The 21772-nt window shown below is 48.9% G+C and overlaps 1 protein-coding gene across 1 annotated transcript in view; it reads left to right on the top strand.

Annotated features, from left to right (window-relative positions):
* LOC146869151 (uncharacterized) overlaps nucleotides 1-21530 on the top strand; it is a 169465-nt gene extending 147935 nt beyond the window's left edge. The window contains exons 6-7 of the mRNA XM_085632315.1: nucleotides 7654-7731; nucleotides 21435-21530. Of these exons, the coding sequence (XP_085488441.1) occupies nucleotides 7654-7731; nucleotides 21435-21530 (174 nt within the window). The remainder of the gene's footprint in view (nucleotides 1-7653; nucleotides 7732-21434) is intronic.
* The last annotated feature ends 242 nt before the right edge of the window (nucleotides 21531-21772 follow it).

The raw sequence follows: 21772 nt of genomic DNA on the forward strand, positions 1-21772 counted from the left end.
CCTTTATAGGGCGTGTTTTCCTTGAGTTATGTAACAGCTCTCCTGTTTACATAAGGGCGTGTTTTCCCTTGAGTTATGTAACAGCTCTCCTGTTTACATAACCTCTCAACCGCTAAGCATCCTGGGAGATGTAGTCCGTTTACGCTGGTTACCGTTTTCCTCCCCTCGCATGACAGGAATTCTTGACACCCCTCCTGTCCCTGCGGTGCCTGGTCCTTCCCCCCCACATGATGCCCCCCCCTGTGGATGACAAGGAAGTATGAACTGTGCAGGCAAGCTAGGGGACACGCGTCCCAATGTGTCCCCCACCAGGATGTAAAATATGGACTGCCCTATGGGCTTGTAAATAGTGTGCATTTGAAAACTATTATTTTTTCATGCTGAATAAAGCAATGTTTTTTTTTCCTTTGAACACTACTGCTTTTCTGGTATTGCTGTTGGTGGTGCTGCTCCATGATTTGGGGTGGTGATAATGTGTTAGGTGTCTGGGAAATGTAGTAGTGTGCTGGTCATGGGGTGGACCCTGGTATCTGTGTGCCATCACAAGGTATTTGCTAACAATCTTTGGTTATGTAAGCTGTTACTGCATGGACATTGTCCCAAGGTGTGTTCCTTCCTCTGTGGACCTTGACATCTTCCCTGCAGGGTCTTTTCAGAATGTTGTGCTGAGCTGTGTCTACATTTGCTGGGTGTGTGACGGACCACTTCAACTTTGGCCATGCATGCTGGGCAATGTCTCCACCTGCATCATTTGTGGCATCCTTGGTGGTCACTGTACTTGTGTATGGAGTATATTGACATGACTTCATGTGGACATGTTCCCTTTTCTGCACTATGCATGTGTGTACTCCCAGCCTCGCACACATGTGTTCCGTGTTCTGCAGGGTCTTTGGGCACCTGAGTGACAATTGTGGGCATTGTATCTGTGGGTACTCCACACTTTTCTTTCCATGGGCACTGCTGGGAGGACTCTGCACCCACCCCTCCTATGTGTGGGCACTGCTGGGAGGACTCTGCACCCACCCCTCCTATGTCTGGGAACTGCTGGGAGGACTCTACACCCACCCCTCCTATGTCTGGGCACTGCTGGGAGTGATAGGCACCCACCCCTCCTATGTCTAGGCACTGCTGGGAGGACTCTGCACCCACACCTCCTATGTGTGGGCACTGCTGGGAGGACTCTGCACCCACCCCTCCTATGTGTGGGCACTGCTGGGAGGACTCTGCACCCACCCCTCCTATGTCTGGGCACTGCTGGGAGGACTCGGCACCCACCCCTCCTATGTCTGGGCACTGCTGGGAGGACTCTGCACCCACCCCTCCTATGTCTGGGCACTGCTGGGGGGACTCTGCACCCACCCTCCTATGTCTGGGCACCGCTGGGAGGACTCTGCACCCACCCCTCCTATGTCTGGGCACTGCTGGGGGGACTCTGCACCCACCCCTCCTATGTCTGGGCACTGCTGGGAGTGATAGGCACCCACCCCACCTATGTCTGGGCACTGCTGGGAGTGATGGGCATCCACCCCTATGTCTCTGTCCACTGTTGTGGATTGTAGCATGACACCCACCCACCCACCCACCTGCACCCTTGGTGCAGTACACTGCTCACCTGGGCATCAACCCCCCCCCCCCCCAATATACTGTTCTGATGCTGCACCAGGCACTATGACATCGTTCGTGGCGTGTAGCCATGTTTCAATGATGTACTGGTGCCCTAGGGGTAGGTGTGGTACGACACGTACCCACGCTCTGCAGGCCTGGGTACAGTGCGTACCCCCAATATTGGGGTGCCGTAGGGCTACGCACCGTACCCAGGCCTTCAGAGCGTGGGTACGGGTCGTACCACGCGTACCCCTATGTCACTCCAACAATGGCGCTACGGGTCGTACCCAGGCCTTTAGAACGTGGGTACGGGCCGTACCGCCATTGTTGGAGTGACGTAGGGGTACGCGTGGTGCGACCCGTACCCACGCTCTGAAGGCCTGGGTACGGTGCGTAGCCCTACGGCACCCCAACATATGGGGTATGCACCGTACCCAGGCCTTAAGAGCGTGGGTACGGGTCGCACCACGCGTACCCCTACGTCACTCCAACAATGGCGGTACGGCCCGTACCCACGTTCTAAAGGCCTGGGTACGACCCGTACCGCCATTGTTGGAGTGACGTAGGGGTACAGCCCGTACCCACGCCTTAGGAGCGTGGGTACGGGTCGTACCACGCGCACCCCTACGTCACCCCAACAATGGCAGTACGGGCCGTACCCAGGCCTTTAGAACGTGGGTACGGGCCGTACCGCCATTCTTGGGGTGACGTAGGGGTGGGCGTGGTACGACCCGTACCCACGCTCTTAAGGCGTGGGTACGGTACGTACCAGATTTGTTGTGTTGCCGGTTCGCGTCAACATCCACTTCCGTTGTGGCGGACGCATGCCTTGGTGGACACGCCCCCACCCCCTCGAAGTGACCAGGCCCTGGAGGTCAGGTATGTCCAGGGCATGTGTGATTAGTGACTTGGGTGGGGGTTCTGTATCCTGCCCCTGCCCCCCCCTTAGCCCCTGGGTGTTGTTCTGACCTTCTGCGGCGTCTGCGTCGGTTCCTGTAGAGCAGGTGGACTGCTATGAGGGCCGGGATGACACATAGGTTGGGGTCCATGGCTGTCCGTCGCGTACAGGTGCTCCTTGTGCGCGTCATCCTGGTTTCCCGGCAGTTTTTGGCTGCCGGAAAATATAATCCGTGCGGGGTGACGTCGGTACGGATCGTACTTCCTGGTTCGTGAAACGCAGCCTGAATGCGTCCGGACGTCACATCGGCGCTGTCCCGGATCACATTCGTCTGTATTTTTTCGTCGGTCGGTGTTTTGTACGATTCGTACGGAAATTGTGTTTCCGTACGGATCGTACTTGCATATTTGTAATGTTTTTTACCGGGTACGAGTCGGACGGAGAAAATGCTCCGTCCGACGGTTCGTACCCGGTTTCTCCTGGATCGGAATCGGCCTCTATATGTATGTGCCACTTGGCAGGTAAATTTAGGCGCATCGTTATAGAATTTATCACTTTAACTATGCTGTACGAGGCTATGTATTTGGATTTCAATTTACAGTTTCCTTTTAAGGCTAAGTGTCTTGTGGCTAGTCACACCATATTTCTAATTTCATATGAGGACTCATGAGAGTGCTTCTGGTCAGCAAACTGTTTACTGTTGTGCTGTTCTTTTTCTAGGTATCTTTTTGCCTTCTGTAAAATGTGACAAAGGTGTTTGTGGTGTTCTTGTATGGAACAATGAGTGGTTGTGGCTGTCCACTCGAGAGGCAGTGTGTTTGAGTGAAACCCATACAGCAATTAAAGGGGGAGCTCCCTAGTGTGGTGTCGATCTGTGTTGTTGTAGGCAAATTCCGTCAGCCATAGGAGTGTATTCCCCCTGTTGTGTTGCTAAATACCTAAGGCATTGCTCTAGTGTTTGGTTTAGTCGCTCGGTTTTCCTGTCTGTTTAAGTGTGAGAACTAGTAGAACAACCTGGCGTCAATATGCATGGATTTGCAAAGTCTTTGCCAAAAATGTGATGTGAATTGTGAACCACGATCGTTTATAAGAATCCCGGGAATGCCATATATTCTCACTATGTGTTGTAGGAACACGTTGACTCACTCTGCTGCAGTTGGTAGTTTAGGTAAGGCAAGAAAGTGTCCCATATTGGTCAAGTGATCTACCACCACAAGCATAGCTGTATTACATTCACTAGGGGCCATCTCTATGATTAAGTCCATTGGGGTGGTAAGCCAGGGATTAGGCGGCACCAGAATTGGTCATATTAGGCCAACTGGTATTCTATAGGCTGCCTTCTCTTGGGTGTAGAAGGCTCACATCTCCACATACTGTTGCACATCTTGATGCAAAATAAACCACCACAGATTACACCCTTGTTCCCTCCCAAGGTTGAGTCATGAACCCATTTCAACACCTGTTGTTGTAAGGTATTCCTACAAGGCCTTGTGTTGATACAAATATTCTCGCTCCTGGGTTCTGTTTTCGGGACCTTGTCGCACACATGCTTCGGTGTCTATGGCTTGTAGATGGGTTTTAAAGGTTTTGAGGAAATTGTCCAAATGTGTTGCAAGAACCGTGGAGTATTCTTTGGGCTCGGTCTCTGCTAATATTAATGACGGCTCATTTACTGTGTTTTTTGACGTCACCACCTGGTGGTGCTTATCTGGAGAGAGCTTCCACTTTTCCATTTTGGTGACCTGGTCGATATTTAATCAGGAAATCAAAGTTGGAGAAAAATAACAACTAACATTTACTGTTGTGGTGTAAGTGCTCTGGTGGACTTTAAGAAATGTAGGCTTTGGTGATTTGAGTAGATCTTTATTGTATGACTAGCTCCCATTAGATAATGACACCATTCTTCAAATGCACACTTAATAGTTAGTAGCTCTTTGTCTGTGATACTGTAATTCACATTACATGGTGTGAATTTACGGGAGTAATAGGCCACTCTGAAACTTCCCGGTCTCGTGGAATCTTTGCGATAGAACTTTTTGCATAGTGAAATGGGAGGTGTCAGTTGCCAGTACAAAAGGGAGATTTAGATCTGTTCTGGATGTCGTAAGATGGGTGCCTGGAGAAATTGCTGCTTCAATTCTTGAAAAGCTTGTTCAGTTTCTTTGGTCCACACAAATGGAACAGCTTTTCTTAGCAGATGATTTATGGGTTGCACTATGGTGGAAAAGATTTTTTATAAAACACCTTTAAAAATTGGCAACCCATAAAACATTCGGTAGTGTTTTGTTAGAGATAGGTGATTTCCATTGAGTGATTGCTGACACCTTATTGTCCTTCATCTTAATTCCTCTTGGAATGATGATGTATCCAAGAAATTCAATCTCATTGACATGAAACAGGCATATTTCTAGGTTTGTGTACAAACAATGTTCTTTTAGTCTGTCCAAATGGCAGAACATGGTCTTCCAGTATTCACCTTGTCTTACCCAAAGCAGGTGATATGCCCTCCGGAGGTCCAGTTTCACGAAAAGTTTTGCACCTTTCAATTGGTCCGATAGGACTGGCATACTAGGTGTCTGTTTTTGACTGTTACTCGCTCAACGGCTCTGTAGTCTATGCAAGGTCTTATTTCTCCTCCCTTCTTAGGCACAAAGAAAAGAGGGGAGGGCACTGGGGATTGCGAGGGACAAATAAATCTTGAGGCCAGGTTATTATAAATGTGTTCGCGCAGGTTTTTGGGTAAAGTACAGGTAGTGGCGTTCCACAAGGGAAATATCCGCACATTCAGTGTGTTATTAGATAGTTGTTCATTAGAGGTGCTGTGTCTCTGGTTTCATCAGAGCATATATCTGACTGCATGGAATTGGCAGCTCTGGGGATCAAGTCAATCTTCGAGTCATACTCTCTGTGCGGAGGGAGTTGCCTTTACTTCTGCTTATGAAAGACTTGATTGGTACTGCTGATAGTCTTCTGGTAAGGTTACAGTGCAACATATAAGGTTTCTAAACTGCTATAAGTCAGGTTTATGGTGGGGTTATCTGAAGCCGTATGTGAGAACATGTAATCTTTAGTGCAGTGCCTATGACAGAATGAGGAATCCATGAATGCAGAGCAGGTAGCCCAGTGAGCCGTGGGGTCATGTAGCGTACATCATGGCGTACCCAGAATTAACTTGAACTGAGGTGTGCCAATTAGGTCAAAGCACACTGATTCAAAGTGGTCTACGGCCAGGTGAGTTATTAGAGTGTCCGTATGATACGGCACTGGGAAGGATTTTAATGGTGTGCTGCCTACTGCCTTGATCAGTTCTGGAGATTCTTTTTTAATACAAGGTATGTTTATTCTTAAATACCCAGTGGACCATGGGTTTAACAAGGCCGGGATCATCATTTGATGCCCATCTGCCAACCACAGCTTTACGTCCAAGTTTATATGCACCACTAAAGCTTGTAGCATGTTAGCAAGTACTAATAACATCTCCATTTCTTTTTCACCCAAACAAGTTACCTCGGTTCTTTTCGGGGTATCTAGTTCTCCGACTACGTATTCTCTTTGGAACTTGCGTGGATAAACAAGATATATCACGGCAAAACGTTCACATGATTTAGTCTGTTCTGAACTTTCGTAAACATCTTGCTTAGCCTTGTAAAGCGCTCTGATAACCTAATGGATCACGTTTGCGCTCTGTAAAACACTACATAAATAAATAAAATCCATGCCCATGCGTCAGTTCCTCATAAATAAGGCCCTAAACTTCTTCAGGTTTCCATAGAAACGTTCTTAGGGAGCCAGGGGTATCTGAGGGGCATTAACCACTTGAATGGAGGAAGGAACTGTAGGAGGAACATTGGGGGCTTGTGGAGCACTATAGTAACCTGAGCCCTGCGTGCGCCCACCCGTGGGATAAGGTAAAGTGGTGTGGTTGTACAAAGTGCCTGAAGTACTTAGGGGAGGTGATAATGTCCATGGTTACTACTGTCCGGTTTACCTTTACGAGTGAGTCCTGCTACTTCCCTTCAGACGGACGTTAGGTCTCTCTTCAGTTCCTGGCTTTCTGCTTATTTGCTTTGCACCTCGATGTGTAAGCTTGCAATGGTTTCTAAAATCGTGGTTTGCACTGTGTTGGTATTCATTATTCAACACGGGTGTCTACCTGGGCTAGGCAATCTGTTAGAAGCCTGCATACGCAAACAAGTACTAACCTGATAAGTCCTGGCCCAGTGGGAACAATGGTGTGACGACCGTCTGACCACTCCCTTTAGTGTACTACACGGGGAGCAGAAAACACTCTTCAACTGTAAGCACATCCAAGGGAATGGGGGTGTGGATAAAATAATAAAAGACAGCCGACTGGTACTCTGCACCCTGAATGGATCTCCTTCCGATGTGCCACCTGGATATGTCTCTAGGCAGTCTTAGGGATGGAGTCAGTCAAGCGGTACCTGTGGTTGTCTGTAAGAAAATAGTGGACAAAGAATGAGCAACACAATGATGTACCTGCTGCCACTCACACACTGTCATTCGTGTCACTGATATTCCACACTCACATATATCCAATCACTCACATGTATTATATGGTTGTTTAACCGGATGGCAAAGTTATACTGGAGTTTTTGATTCACTCCAAATGATGCCCAAAGTTTCACAATCTTTTCCTGGGGTTCATCAAAAGTTCTCAAACCCCTTTGACTTGGACACTCATCTTTAATTTCATATTGCACTCTTCATCATTCTTGTTCATAAGTTTTGAGCTATAGTTCAATGGAGTGCTAAACCTGTAAATGTGCGTTTAAGTATTAAAGTTCAAAGTTCTGATTCTCACCGCTCACTCGAGCGCAAAATCCTTATGTTATCCTCTATGATTAGTTTGAGTATAATCACAATCCTTAGTTTACATGATTTTAGTACTCTTATTATTCATTATCCTTAGTTTGCAGGAGTTCTTTTGCATGACTAAAATTAGTTCTCACAACCCTGAGGTTGCATGATTCAAATTCTGGATGCCAGATCACAAAGGATCCGCTCACTCGAGCGCAGATCTGCTACGTGGCGTAATGATTAGTAATTATGTTTTCTTATCATACACGCATACATACATACACCCCATTGCAACTTAACTGACTGTTGTTTCTGTTTCTTTTGTTTTGCAGGCAAAGATGGAGTCCGTTGTGATGCTTGTGCCAGAGGGAGAAGATGCGGCAATCAAAAATGGTGCACAGGAATATGTGGTAAGTTGCAAACTCCACGCGCATCGGGAATCAGCACGGGCTGCTCAGGAAAAGGACCGGCTTCTGTTGAATCAAGATTGCCTAGCAGGGAGCGGCCGCAAGGGTGTGTGTTGTAAGCCCTTGTATCCAAGAAGGCCAAGACGGTTACCTCCAGGTGCTCCCCACCGCTCCCGTTCCCGCTGCTGCGTCCCCTGCGGCCCACCCCTCACTGCCCATTTGCTGCCCCTGCCTCCTAGTTGCTCCTCCCTCCCACATCCCCATATATGGCAACCGCTGTGCGGTGAGGAGAGCGACCCTTGACCTTGCTGGTAGGTCGCTCCCCCACCACACAGCTCCGCCTGTGTGCCCTAACGCTGCCACTGCTGTGAAGTCGAGGCCCTCCTCCACCTGCAGGCTACCACCTGCGCCTCATCCCTGGTGGCCAGTGGTAGGCCGTAGGTTTGTATCTTGTACCAGTTTTTTGCCTTCTGTCTCCCCCTCGATGCCCTGATTGTTGCCTTTTTGCCTTCTGTCTCCCCCTCGCTGCCCTGATTGTTGCCTTTTTGCCCTCTGTCTCCCCCTCGCTGCCCTTAACTTGTGTCCGTATTTTGTCTTCTGTCTCCCCCTCGCTGTCCTTAACTTGTGCTCATTTATTGCCTCTGTCTCCCCCTCGCTGCCCTGAGTGTTGCCTTTTTGTCAACTTTCTACCCCTCGCTGCCCTGATTGTTGCCTTTGTGCCTTCTGTCTCCCCCTCGCTGCCCCTGTTGTGCCCGGTTACCTCCAGGTGCCCCCACCGCTCCCGTTCCCGCCGCTGCGTCCCTTGCAGCCCCGCCCCCTCACTGCCCATTCGCTGCCCCTGCCTCCCAGCTGCTCCTCCCTTCCACATCCCCATATATGGCGGCAGCTGCGCACCAAAGGCGCGCCTAAGGCAAGCCCGTCTGCGCCCCTCCGCGCCTAGACCTCGCCCAGTGCCAGAATCCCTGTTCCCTGCACCCGCCACGATGACCGCCGCCGCTACGATGCCTGCACACTCCACGCTCTCAACCCCGGACAGACCCACACCTGCTTCAAGGCCGCCCCGAAACGCACGCATGGTCCCTTCACCTGCCGGAACTGCAGCTACACCAGCCTCAGAGCTGCCGAACAACCCGCCAAGAAAGACCTCAACCACATCCAATGCATACTACTGAACACACGCTCCGCACGCAAGCACACCGTCGAGCTCTGGGACCTGCTTGACACATCATCCCCGGACATCGCCTTCCTGACAGAGACCTGGACGAATGACTCTTCCGCACTCGACATCGCCATAGCCATCCCAGACGGCTACACAATCACCCGCAGAGACCGCACCAACGGAGTCGGAGGAGGAATCGCCATCGTCCACAAGAACAGCATCAGGATCTCGACCAGCACCGACTACACTTCCAGCCCATCTCTCTGCTCCCGTTCCTGGCCAAGGTCATCGAGAAGATCGTCAACAGACAGCTAACCCAATACCTCGAAGAAAACAGAACCCAGTCAGGCTTCCGCAGCAACCACGGCACCGAGACCGCCCTCATCGCCGCCACTGACGACATCAGGATACTGCTAGACAACGGTGAGACCGCGGCTCTCATCCTCCTGGACCTCTCCGCCGCCTTTGACACCGTCTGCCACCGCACACTACGCGCACACCTCCATGCTGTAGGGATCCAAGACAAGGCTCTGGGATGGACCACCTCCTTCCTCTCCGGCAGAACCGAGAGCGTCCGCCTCCCCACATTCCGATCCGAAGCCTCCGAGATCATCATCGGCATACCGCAGGGGTCCTCCCTCAGCCCGACACTGTTCAACATTTACATGACCCCGCTCGCACACGTCGCCAGACTGCACGACCTCAACATAATCTCCTACGCTGACGACACCCAACTGATCCTCTTCCTCACCAAGGCCCCCATCACAGCCAAAACCAACCTCCATGAAGGAATGAAGGCCGTCGCCGACTGGATGAAGACCAGCCAACTGAAGCTGAACTCGGACAAAACGGAGGTCCTCATCCTCGGCTCCAACCCTTCAGCCTGGGACGACTCCTGGTGGCCGACGGCACTGGGGTCAGCCCGACACCCACCGACCACGCACGCAACCTGGGAATCATCCTCGACTCAACGCTCTCCATGACCAACCAAGTCAACGCCATCTCATCTTCCTGCTTCAACACCCTCCGCATGCTCCGGAGGATCTACAGGTGGATCCTGACAGATACAAGAAGAACAGTCACCCAGGCCCTCAAAAGCAGCAGATTCGACTACGGAAACACAACTTCTACGCGGGAGCCCTGACCAAGCTCATCAAACGACTGCAACGCATCCAAAATGGCTCGGCACGACTGATCCTCGCCGTACCATGCCACAGCCACATCACCCCCCACCTGAGAAACCTGCACTGGCTGCCCGTCAACAAGAGGATCACCTTCAAACTCCTCACCCACGCACACAAGGCACTCCACAAGACCCAGCCTAACTCAACAAACGACTTTCCTTCTACACTCCCAACCGTCAGCTCCGCTCCGCCGACCTCGCACTCGCCACTGTCCCGCGCATCTGAAGAACAACCACCGGCAGGAGTGTGAGAAGTTGGCCTGATATATGATGTCACTAGTTCTAGTGTACACCTTGTATCAGTCCAAACAACCCTTATGGTGATTGATTGTAAAGTCAACCTTATAGACCAGCTATCCTAGTGGTAGCATGGACAAGAGCAGTCTTAGGCTAAACTCTGTATGGCATGTGAAGCCAGCTGTGATACCATGTGCAATCCCTTGAATACCAAATGAAAGGACACCACAACAGATATATATAAAAATAGAATGTATTTATTCTAGTCAAAATACCCTCAACACTCTTTATGAGATTTTAGGTAAGTACAACACAGTCTTATTTAAGCATACATAAGTCACACAGGTAAGTAATACAGTTAGGCCCTAGGGGCCATGCAAACCATATACTAAGTAAGTGGTATAAGAACCACTGTCACGAACACAGGTTAGGCCTAGGCCTAGGGAATCGCTGGGGCTACACTATACTACCAGTTGCTAGGCAGTGGGAGGCCCACGGGATTCAGGTGCAGAGTGGAAACACTCACGTGTAATGCGTAAAAGTCGATAGAAATAGTAATGTTTAGAATTAAAGAATTTTAGGACACTTCGGAAGGAGCTAGGAGTTAGAGACTTGGCAACTAGACCCTAGGATAGTCAATACCCTTGTGAGCACCGGAGTACTCAAGTTACCTAGCCCAGGTTTCGTCGTTGACTCCTATGGATGCCTGAAGAAAAGGTGCTGACAGGCAGTCAGTGAAGAGTGTCCGGTGGATCCCGAGCATGGAATCAAGAAGGAGGATACCTGCAAGCAAAGGGGACAGAGTCTCGGTCGCCAGCCAGGAGCCGGGAAGGAACCAGGGAGGAACCAGGCGATGTCATGAAGGTGCAGGTGAAAAGGTGAAGCTTGTCGCAGCAGCCACTGGTACCAGGAGGCGTCGAGGACGACCAGAACCAGGAGGCGAGCTGTCCCACGAGGGCTCTTGCTGTCGGCGGCGTTGATGTCGAAATCGGACCCACCAAGCCTTGGCAAGCGCAACCCACGCAGGATGAAGGATTTGCTTCTGTTGCAGACCAGGAAGGCCTGAGGTGCTTCTCTTTCACAGGGAAGCAAGGGCCAGTCTGGAGGAGCCAAACCAGCGGTGGAAAGTTTAAGGTTCGTCGTCACAAAGGCTACTAGCCAACGGGCAAGCAACCAGACAGACGCATCGAGCAGGAAAATGCAGAAGGGCCCCACGCAGAACTCGTGGAGTGTGGAGGGCTGATCTTCGGTGCAGATGGTGCTTCGGGCTTCTCAATCCCCAGAGCACAACTTCGAGGATGTCTCAGAAGCTGCGCTGGAAGCAAGTAGCCAATTTTTCCAGGTAGCCGGTCCCACGTCTCTCGTCGTCTCCACGGATCTCAGTTTTGCTGTGGATGTAGATCAGGGTCGGAGAAGTCTGGAAGTCAAGGCGCTGGTCGGGCTCTGCAGTCGGTTCCTCGTAGAACTTGGGCAAAGCAAACTGCAGGTTGCTTGATGGTGCCTGTTTGCACAGGGTGGCCACTCCTTGGCCACAAGGGAGATTCTTCAGTCTTCTTCCGTAGTCGAATGTCGAAGGTCCAGAGTTTCTGTTCAAGTTTCAGTTATCAGGATAATCCAAAGTCCTAGGGACTCAGCTCCCACTCTTATACTGATCTGGGGGGCTGGGTTACCTGCTAGGTCCCTCCTATGGGTGGGACCAGGGAGGGGGATGGTTACACCCCCTTCCCTTTGTCCACCTTTGTGCCAGGACTGGGGCTGGAGTGCCCCAGCACCGGTTTGAACTGGACTATGCATGGAACACCTTGTGTGCCCCAGGCACTGTCTCGTTTCATTCATCCCTCCCTGCCCCAATACACTAAGGCCTGTCTGGGGTGGTGCTAGCACCTCCCAAGGCAGGAAACCTATTGTCCAAGCCTCCCTTGCCGGGATGACTCCCAGCAGCAGGAGGTCAGACTTGTGTCGCGGCAGCAGCATCCATTTTGTGATGCTGGGGCTCTGGTTAACTTTAACCGGGTAAGTAGGACTTTAACATGTCTTCTCTCTCTAGAAGGGAGGAATACTATCCTCACTGCCAGAAATGGTGTGGGGGTAGTATTCCACAGTGTTAGACACCTTACACAACATGTTTTGATAAAGCCAAACCATAGTTACCATAACCGCAAGGATTATAAGGCACTTTAAGAGTATATGGTAGGCGATATCATAGAACAGCTGTAAGGACATGGTTCCGAAAGCTGCAGACAGGCTCAGCTCATGCTAGAGCACCATCTCACATGTTACCAAGCACTCTGCCTCCAGGATTGTTAAGGCCTGCCATAGGAGTGGCTTACAGGTTGCCCATGTGTCTATATATAAGGTAGGTATAGGGACACTAAACCTAAGCAAGGGGTGATTACACGACCTTGCCCCAGCTGAGTGATCAGCGAGTTGTGTCATGATGGAAGGCCAGTTATAAACAAAAGGATCCACCTTGAAAAGGAGGTACTAAAGAGACTAAATAACAGAGGTGGTGGTGAGTGAGTGTCCCAAAACGTGGTTGGGCACACTCAGTGTTGTTTAAATACCCCTCCCACATCAAGAATGGCCCATGGTGTCATGCTTCATCATAGGGGTCTTCCCGTCCCGCTGCGGGACGGGGCGTGCTGCGACCTACGACTACGTGGGAGCACTTTTGATGAAGGACTATGTGTGGTGTAAAGGGAGGGTCTATTGTAGTTGTGAAAATGTGTGTATTAAAAAGCAACTGGCCCAAGGGGAGAAAAAAACTTTAATTTGTCCCAGGAGGGCTGGTGCTGTTAAAAACAAAAGTGCGGAGTTTGCCTACGTAATGTGTGGTTACTCCATGTGGGTCAACATGTTTCGATGCGGAGCATCTTCATCAGGACGGGGAAAAAGATCCCTCCCAACTTGGAGCATGTGCTCAATAATATACCAAAAGTGAAACAAATGTAGTAAATAGTGCACGTATATACAATACCTAATCGTATGTATGTGAATCTGCAAAACAAGGAAAAATAGAAGACTAGATAAATTTCCCTAGCAGGAGAACGTAGTACCTGTAAATGCAAAACGCAAACAAACGCCGCAATGTGACATAGATTGCGTGCTTCAGCTGTAACATTAGCGTTATCTGGAAGGGGTGCAGTGACCTGTAAAAAAAGGACAGTACAAGACACTACAAAACAGAAAACACACACTCTATAACTAATAGTGAAAAGGTTTATCAGCATTTCAAGTGAGAAACGTGATTAAAAACGAAAAGTGCATATTTATATGTAATGAGGATAATGCCTCATGAACCTAGAACGGGTGGGATCGCAACCGGACTAGCGGCAGGCTATATTTATCTACACTAGCCCTTTAAATCATTTTGATTCGGTGTACCTGATCAGCAGCGGGCTAAATGTATTTTGGAACTATTAACATCTGAAGGGATAAATGTATCTTTGTTTACATTTTATTACGAACTCAGCTTTATTTCACCATAACACGCGGTTAATTTTGAGAAATGTTATAATTATAAATATAACGTCTATGCATTGACATAGGTTTCCAGACATCTCTTTACGATTAAAACCCACGAAGAGTTGTTTATCCACTTCCGTAATTCAATACACGGATACTGCAGTCTAGTTTCCATGTAAACCCCGACCCGGAAGCACTTCTGTACTACCCGGCGCCACCAGCTGATTCCATTTTCTGATCCAATCAGGAGCTTTAAAAGTAGTCCACCCGCCCTGGTTCCATTACACAGCGGAACCGCGGGAGGGACAGACTCGTAGCTGATACTTTCAGTCAGGGCACGTAAGTACGGAGCCACGGCTCCGTTTTGCAGACTTCGCCCGGCATTTCTGGCAATGGAGGTAACAATCTGACCCCTTGTTTTATCTTCTTTTTTTCTCACCACTAGAATTGAGGCTCCATTGCGATCCCACCCATTCTAGGTACATGAGGCATTATCCTCATTACATATAAGTATGCACTTTTCGTTTTTAATCACGTTTCTCACTTGAAATGCTGATAAACCTTTTCACTATTAGTTATAGAGTGTGTGTTTTCTGTTTTGTAGTGTCTTGTACTGTCCTTTTTTTACAGGTCACTGCACCCCTTCCAGATAACGCTAATGTTACAGCTGAAGCACGCAATCTATGTCACATTGCGGCGTTTGTTTGCGTTCTGCATTTACAGGTACTACGTTCTCCTGCTAGGGAAATTTATCTAGTCTTCTATTTTTCCTTGTTTTGCAGATTCACATACATACGATTAGGTATTGTATATACGTGCACTATTTACTGCATTTGTTTCACTTTTGGTATATTATTGAGCACATGCTCCAAGTTGGGAGGGATCTTTTCCCCGTCCTGATGAAGATGCTCCGCATCGAAACATGTTGACCCACATGGAGTAACCACACATTACGTAGGCAAACTCCGCACTTTTGTTTTTAACAGCACCAGCCCTCCTGGGACAAATTAAAGTTTTTTTCTCCCCTTGGGCCAGTTGCTTTTTAATACACACATTTTCACAACTACAATAGACCTCCCTTTACACCACACATAATCCTTCATCAAAAGTGCTCCCACGTAGTCGTAGGTCGCAGCACGCCCCGTCCCGCAGCGGGACGGGAAGACCCCTATGATGAAGCATGACACCATGGGCCATTCTTGGTGTGTGAGGGGTATTTAAACAACACTGAGTGTGTCCAACCACGTTTTGGGACACTCACTCACCACCACCCCTGTTATTTATTCTCTTTAGTACCTGCTTTTCAAGGTGGATCCTTTTGTTTATAACTGACACTGAAGTGGAGGACGTATCCACCCTAGCGCCTACGCAGGCCCTACCTCTACACTCCCTAATCTTGTTATATTTAGCTATGATGGAAGGCCAGCCAGGGGTGGCATAATACATGCTGCAGCCCCTGGTAGGCCTAGGGTACACCCATGCCCTGGGTACCTAAGGTACACTGTACAGGGCCCTAGAGGGTGATCCTTACCATTTGGGTTATGCACCTAAAGTACATAGTATGAATTTAGAGAGAGAACAGCTGGGCTGTGGGTCTGATTAGCAGGCCCACAGCCACATCTAAGTCGAAAACCAGTAAAGCAAAAAGTGGGGGTGACCATAGGAAGCAGACCCTACTCTCCTACACAACCCCCCCCCCCCCCCCCCAAACTTAGGGACATTAAACTAACCTTGACCACGTTGAGTCTTCATGTTCTAAGTGGAAATATCTGGAGAGTCCATCTGCATTGGCATGGTCAGTCCCAGGTCTATATTCCACTGTGAAGTCCATCCCCTGTAGGGAAATGGACCACCTAAGAAGTTTGGGATTTTCACCCTTCATCTGATTTAGCCACAAGAGGGGCTTATGGTCTGTCTGAATCTTGAAGTGGGTGCCAAACATGTATGGCCTCAGCTTCTTCAGGGCCCAAACCACAGCAAAGGCCTCCCTCTCAATAGCTGACCAACGTTTCTCTCTAGGGGTCAGCATTCTACTAATAAAAGTAATGGGCTGGTCTTGACCATCGATATTCAGTTGTGAAAGAACAGCTCCCACACCCAACTCAGAAGCATCTGTCTGGACAATGAACTCTTTGGAGTAGTCTGGACTTTTCAGAATAGGTGCTGTGCACATGGCCTGCTTCAGGTCATCAAATGCCTTCTGACAGCTTACTGTCCACTGAACTTTCTTTGGCATTTTCTTAGAGGTCAAGTCATTAAGTGGTGTCACAATGGACCCATAGTTCTTAACAAACTTTCTTTAGTACCCAGTCAGGCCCAAGAAAGCTCTGACCTGTGTCTGGGTAATTGAAGGAGTCCAGTCCTTTATGGTCTGGATCTTGCGCTCCAGTGGTTGAACCTGACCCCCACCTACTAGGTGGCCCAGGTACACAACCTTGCTCTGCCCTATCTGGCACTTAGTGGCATTGATAGTGAGGCCTGCCTTTTGCAGGGCCTCTAAAACATTTCTCAGGTGGACCGGGTGATCCTCCCAGGTGGAGCTAAAGACAGCAATATCATCAAGATAAGCTGCACGGTTGTCATCCAGGCCTGTAAGGACTTGATTCACCAACCTTTGCAAAGTGGCAGGTGCATTCTTCTAGCCAAAGGGCATTACCACAAATTGATAATGTCCTCCTGGGGTTGAGAAAGCAGTTTTGGCCTTTGCACTCTCAGCTAGTCTGATTTGCCAGTAGCCTGCTGTCAGGTCAAATGTACTCAAAAACTTGGCAGCTGCCAATCTGTCAATGAGCTCATCTGCCCTAGGTATTGGGTGGGCATCTGTCCTAGTGACAGCATTGAGACCTCTGTAGTTCACGCAAAACCTCATCTCTCTCTTACCATCTTGGGTGTGAGGCTTTGGCACAAGAACTACAGGACTAGCCCAAGGGCTCTCTGAAGGTTCAATGACTCCCAGCTCCAACATCTTTTGTACCTCAATCTTTATGCAGTCCCTGACATGGTCAGGTTGCCTGTAGATTTTACTCTTCACAGGCAGACTGTCACCAGTGTCCACCTCATGGGTGCACCAGTTTGTCTGACTTGGGGTCAGAGAGAACATATGTCTATAGGCCTGTAGAACTTGTCTGCAGTCCTGTTGCTGATGGTTAGTGAGGCTGTCTGAAAAGACCACACCATCAACTGAACCATCATCAGGGTTCTGAGTCATTAGGTCTGGGAGAGGGTCATTCTCTTCCTCCTGCCCCTCATCTGTAGCCATGAGTAAGCCCATGTCTGCCCTGTCAACATATGCCTTTAACCTGTTGACATGAAGCACCCTGTGGGGGCTTCTGGGAGTCCCAAGGTCCACCAAGTAGGTGACTTCTCCCTTTTGTTCAACAATAGTGTGGGGTCCAGACCATTTGTCCTGGAGTGCTGCTGGGGCCACTGGCTCCAACACCCACACTTTCTGTTCTGGCTGGTACACAGTCAGCATAGCCTTTTGGTCATGCCAAGCTTTTTGGAGTTCTTGGCTTGCCTCAAGGTTTTTAGACGCCTTCTTCATATACTCTGCCATCCTGGAGCGGAGGCCAAGTACATAATCCACTATGTCCAGTTTGGGTTGTCTGAAAGGTCTCTCCCATCCTTCCCTTACTAGACACAGGGGTCCCCTTACAGGATGCCCAAACAAAAGCTCAAAAGGGCTGTAGCCAACCCCCTTTTGTGGGACCTCTCTGTAAGCAAACAGAAGGCAGGGTAAAAGGATGTCCCATCTTCGCCTAAGCTTGCCTGGTAACCCTTTTATCATTCCCTTTAGGGTCTTGTTGAACCTTTCAACAAGCCCATTGCATTGTGGGTGATAGGGGGTAGTGAATTTGTAGTTTACACCACACTCCTTCCACATTGCAGTCAAATATCTTGACATGAAGTTGGCACCTCTGTCAGAATTAACCTCCTTTGGAAATTCTACTCTGGAGAATACTCCAAGTAGGGCTCTTGCCACAACAGGAGCTGTTGTGGTCCTCAGGTGTATAGCTTCTGGGTACCTGGTGGCATGGTCCACTATCACCAGTATGAATCTGTGCCCAGATGCTGTTTGGGGGTCCATTGGTCCAACAATATCTATCCCCACTCTCTCAAAGGGGACCCCCACCACAGGGAGTGGTATGAGGGGGGCTTTTGTGGTGCCACCTGATTTGCCACTGGCTTGGCAGGTGGCACAGGAGTGACAACATTCCTTGGTATCTTCTGACATGTGAGGCCAGTGAAAGTGAGGGACAAGTCTGTCCCAAGTCTTGTTCTGGCCTAAGTGTCCTGCAAGAGGAATAGCATGGGCCAAGGTAAGAAGGAAGCCTCTGAAACTCAATGGTATGACCAACCTCCTGGAAGCACCAGGCTTGGGGTCTCTAGCCTCTGAGTACAGCAGCCCTTCATCCCAATACACTCTATGGGTACCTTGAGCATTCCCTGCAGCCTCAGCAGCAGCCTGCTGTCTGGGGGGTTCAAGAGAAGGACAGTCTAATTGTGCCTGCCTCAGATCTGCCCTTGAAGGTCCCCCTGTCCCAAGAAACTCAACCTGATCAGGTTTCAGTTCTTCTAGGACAGTTCCTTCAGGGCTCTCAGAATCATTCTCCTGGGAGAGCTGATCCTCTGCCTGAGGCAGGGGAGAAGGCACAGCCTTACCCCTACTGCTCTTTCTCTTGGCTTGTGTCTGGTCCATTGTCCCAGGATCCAGCACCTTGTCAGTGTTGCACTTTTTGGCCTGTGACCTAGTCACAGCAAGGACATGTGCATCTATTCCCAGCATTTCTGCATGGGTCCTATACTCCACTTCAGGCCACACTGAAGTTTCAAGGTCATTTCCCAACAGACACTCTACAGGAAGGTCTGAACTCACCGCAGCTTTCTTGAGGCCAGTTACCCCTCCCCAGGAGAAGTTAACAATTGCCACACTATGGGAGGTAGTGGCATTGCTAGCGTTGGTCACTAGGTAGTTCTCACCTAGCATGATCTGTCCAGGGTCCACAAAGGCAGGTGTCACCATTGTGACACTAGCACCTGTGTCCCTGTAGGCCTGAGCCATTCTTTGGTTGATTAAAGGAGTCTGTCTGTACTTGCCCAGGTTACTGGGACCCACAGTAGAGGACAAAACTATGTCCCCATCACAGATCAGAACAGCCTGAGTGGGTATTCTGACTAGGCCAGAATCCACTTCAGTTCCCAGGGTTAACCCTATTACACCCTTTTGCTGGGAACCAACACTTACAGCTGGACTAGGGGGTACAGTTGCCTTAGGGGCAATGGTGGCTGGGGGCTTGTCCTTTTTGGTGCATTCACTATACCAATGGGAATTGGACTCACAATAGTTACACCAAGGTTTCTTTTGGCCATCTTTCTTTTTATCCTTTTTGGGACCACCCTCCCCCTGAGCCTTTTGGGGGCCTGGTGAAGACTTCTGGTCTTTTGATTTCTGCTCATTACCCTTCTGGTCTGCCTTTTTCTGATCACCGCCCTGGTTCTGGTTTTTCTGCTTAACTCTAGTCCTGACCCACCTATCTGCCTTCTTTCCCAATTCCTGGGGAGAAGTTAGGTCAGAGTCAATCAAGTGTTGATGCAGTAACTGGTTTTGACAGTTGTTAAGGATTTGTTCTCTCATGATCAAATTATACAATCCTGTATAGTCCTTAACCTTACTACCCAATAACCAGCCTTCCAAAGCCTTAGTGGCAAAATCTACAAAGTCAGTCCAGTCCTGAGTCTGTGTCTTCTGGGTATCCCTGAACAACAACCTGTATTGTTCAGTGGTTAGGCCAAACCCATCAATCAGAGCACTCTTCAGGACAGTGTAATTGTCAGCATCCTTATCACTAACTGTGAGGAGCTTGTCTCTACCTTTCTCAGAGAAGGAGAGCCACAAGATAGCTGCCCACTGACTTTGGGGTACCTGCTGTACTTTGCAAGCCCTCTCCAAAGCAGTTATCAATTTGTGGATGTCATCCCCACACTTGTAGGGAGGGACAATCTTTCTCGGGTTTCTATTGTCATAGGACCTGTCTCTATCTTTAGGGATAGTGCTGCCACCAGTGAGTCCTAACCCACTTAACTTTTGTTCAATTCAATTCAATTCAAATAGTCTTTATTTCGATAAAATTTCATCATAAAAGACATTTTACAGACATAAAATTTAAAATACAATATCATTAAAAACAGATAAAAAAAGAACATAAGCCATTTGACAGTGTAAGAGTGGAGGAAAATCACAGCATCATACCAGGCAACTATTGGGACTTATTACGAATAATCCAGACCCAGGCAAGGAATTTAGCCACAGCAATTACAACGCACTCACTAGTATCGATTCTCAAAATGTTGAGTGCTACAAAGCCTTGCCGGGTGTTCATATTCTGGCAGAGTGGTTTTAGCCATTTAGCCCGGGGTGCTACATAGGCCGGGCAGGCAAAGAATATGTGGCCAACGGATTCGACACAATCCGAGCACCACCTACAGGTATCTCGAGAGCCACCCTTCCAACTTTTAGTAAATGAGTTGGTGGGTAGGGAGCCTACCCTGAATTGGTGGTATAATTTCCTGTCGCTAGGCCTGGTGATGATATCCCAATACTCTTCGGAAACCGGGGTTTGTTTAAATCCATAAAAGTTGCCAGTCAGGGACTCAGGGGAAACAGATAACATGTGTTTTTGAGAAATCATGGACCAATAGAGGGTCTTAAAACTTTGTTTCGGGGGAAAAGAACTATTAGCTGGGTCATTCCAGAGGGTATCTAAGCCCATAGAGGACAATAGGAGACTGACAAGTTTACACCAAGGGAGGTCACCCGCCCCCAAAATACAACGAACATCCATAAAGGCTTTGGCAAAGGGAGCCAATTCGGGGACTGTCCATAACCTCCTCCAGTAAGCCAGAGGTTTGAACCTGGCGATGTCATCAAATGAACAACAACCAAGGTCCAGAAGAAGTGGTTTCACTGGCGTTGAGCTGGGGAGTCCCGTTAACTTTCTGAAAAATTTGTTTTGGGCTAAAACCAGGGAGGAAAGATCTACATGACCCCATAGTTCGGCGCCATATAAAATTGCCGAATTGATTCTGGCTTCAAAAATTTTGATAGGCGGACCTATCATTTTTGCTTGGGATCGATTTTGCTCCTTGATCAGACAGCCCGATAATTGAGCAAATTTGAGAGAAAGAGCGTCAATTTGAGGTCCCCAGTTCAACTTATTTTCAAACAAAACACCTAGGTACTTCATAACATTTGTACGTTCCAGAACACCACTATCCATAGTCACCAGGCCCCTCACAGATTTCCCTTTATTAAAAACCATATATTTGGTTTTTGAAACGTTAACTGACAGGTCGCAGTCGGAACAAAAAGAAGAAAATAAATTCAAAGCCGACTGCAACCCTGACAGGGTTTGTGAGAGGAGTAGGGTGTCGTCCGCAAACATAAGCAACGGAACCTTTGACCCTCCTAGTGTGGGGGCATCTGTGGATTTGTCGGAGAAGTATTGGACAACTCTATTGATGAATAGTAGGAACAAAGTAGGTGCCAGTACACACCCTTGTCTGACGCCTCTGTTGACATTAAACTTATCAGTGACCTGCCCTTGGTTACCCCAGCGGACTTGGGCAAAGTTATTATCATGTAACCTAATTATGATGTTTAAGAGGTCAGGAGATAGCCCAAGCTCCGCTAATTCACCCCAAAGTTTGGTCCTGTTGACCAAATCAAAAGCAGACCGAAGATCTACGAAAGCTGCATAGATTGTACCACTGCAAAGATAAACCGTTTTCCAGACAATTAGTTGGAATTTAAAAGCCTGGTCAATGGTACTAATGCATGAGCGGAAGCCTGCTTGAAGGGGCGAAATAATATCAAACTGCTCAGCCCAGAGCTGAACCCTTACCAAAATCATCCTTGCAATAATCTTTTGAACAGAGTCAATAAGACTAATGGGGCGATAATTGCCCGGGCACGAGCGGTCGCCTTTTTTAAAGATGGGCAG

The sequence above is a fragment of the Triturus cristatus genome, chromosome 1_1 (assembly GCF_964204655.1).
Source record: "Triturus cristatus chromosome 1_1, aTriCri1.1, whole genome shotgun sequence".
NCBI lineage: Eukaryota > Metazoa > Chordata > Amphibia > Caudata > Salamandridae > Triturus > Triturus cristatus.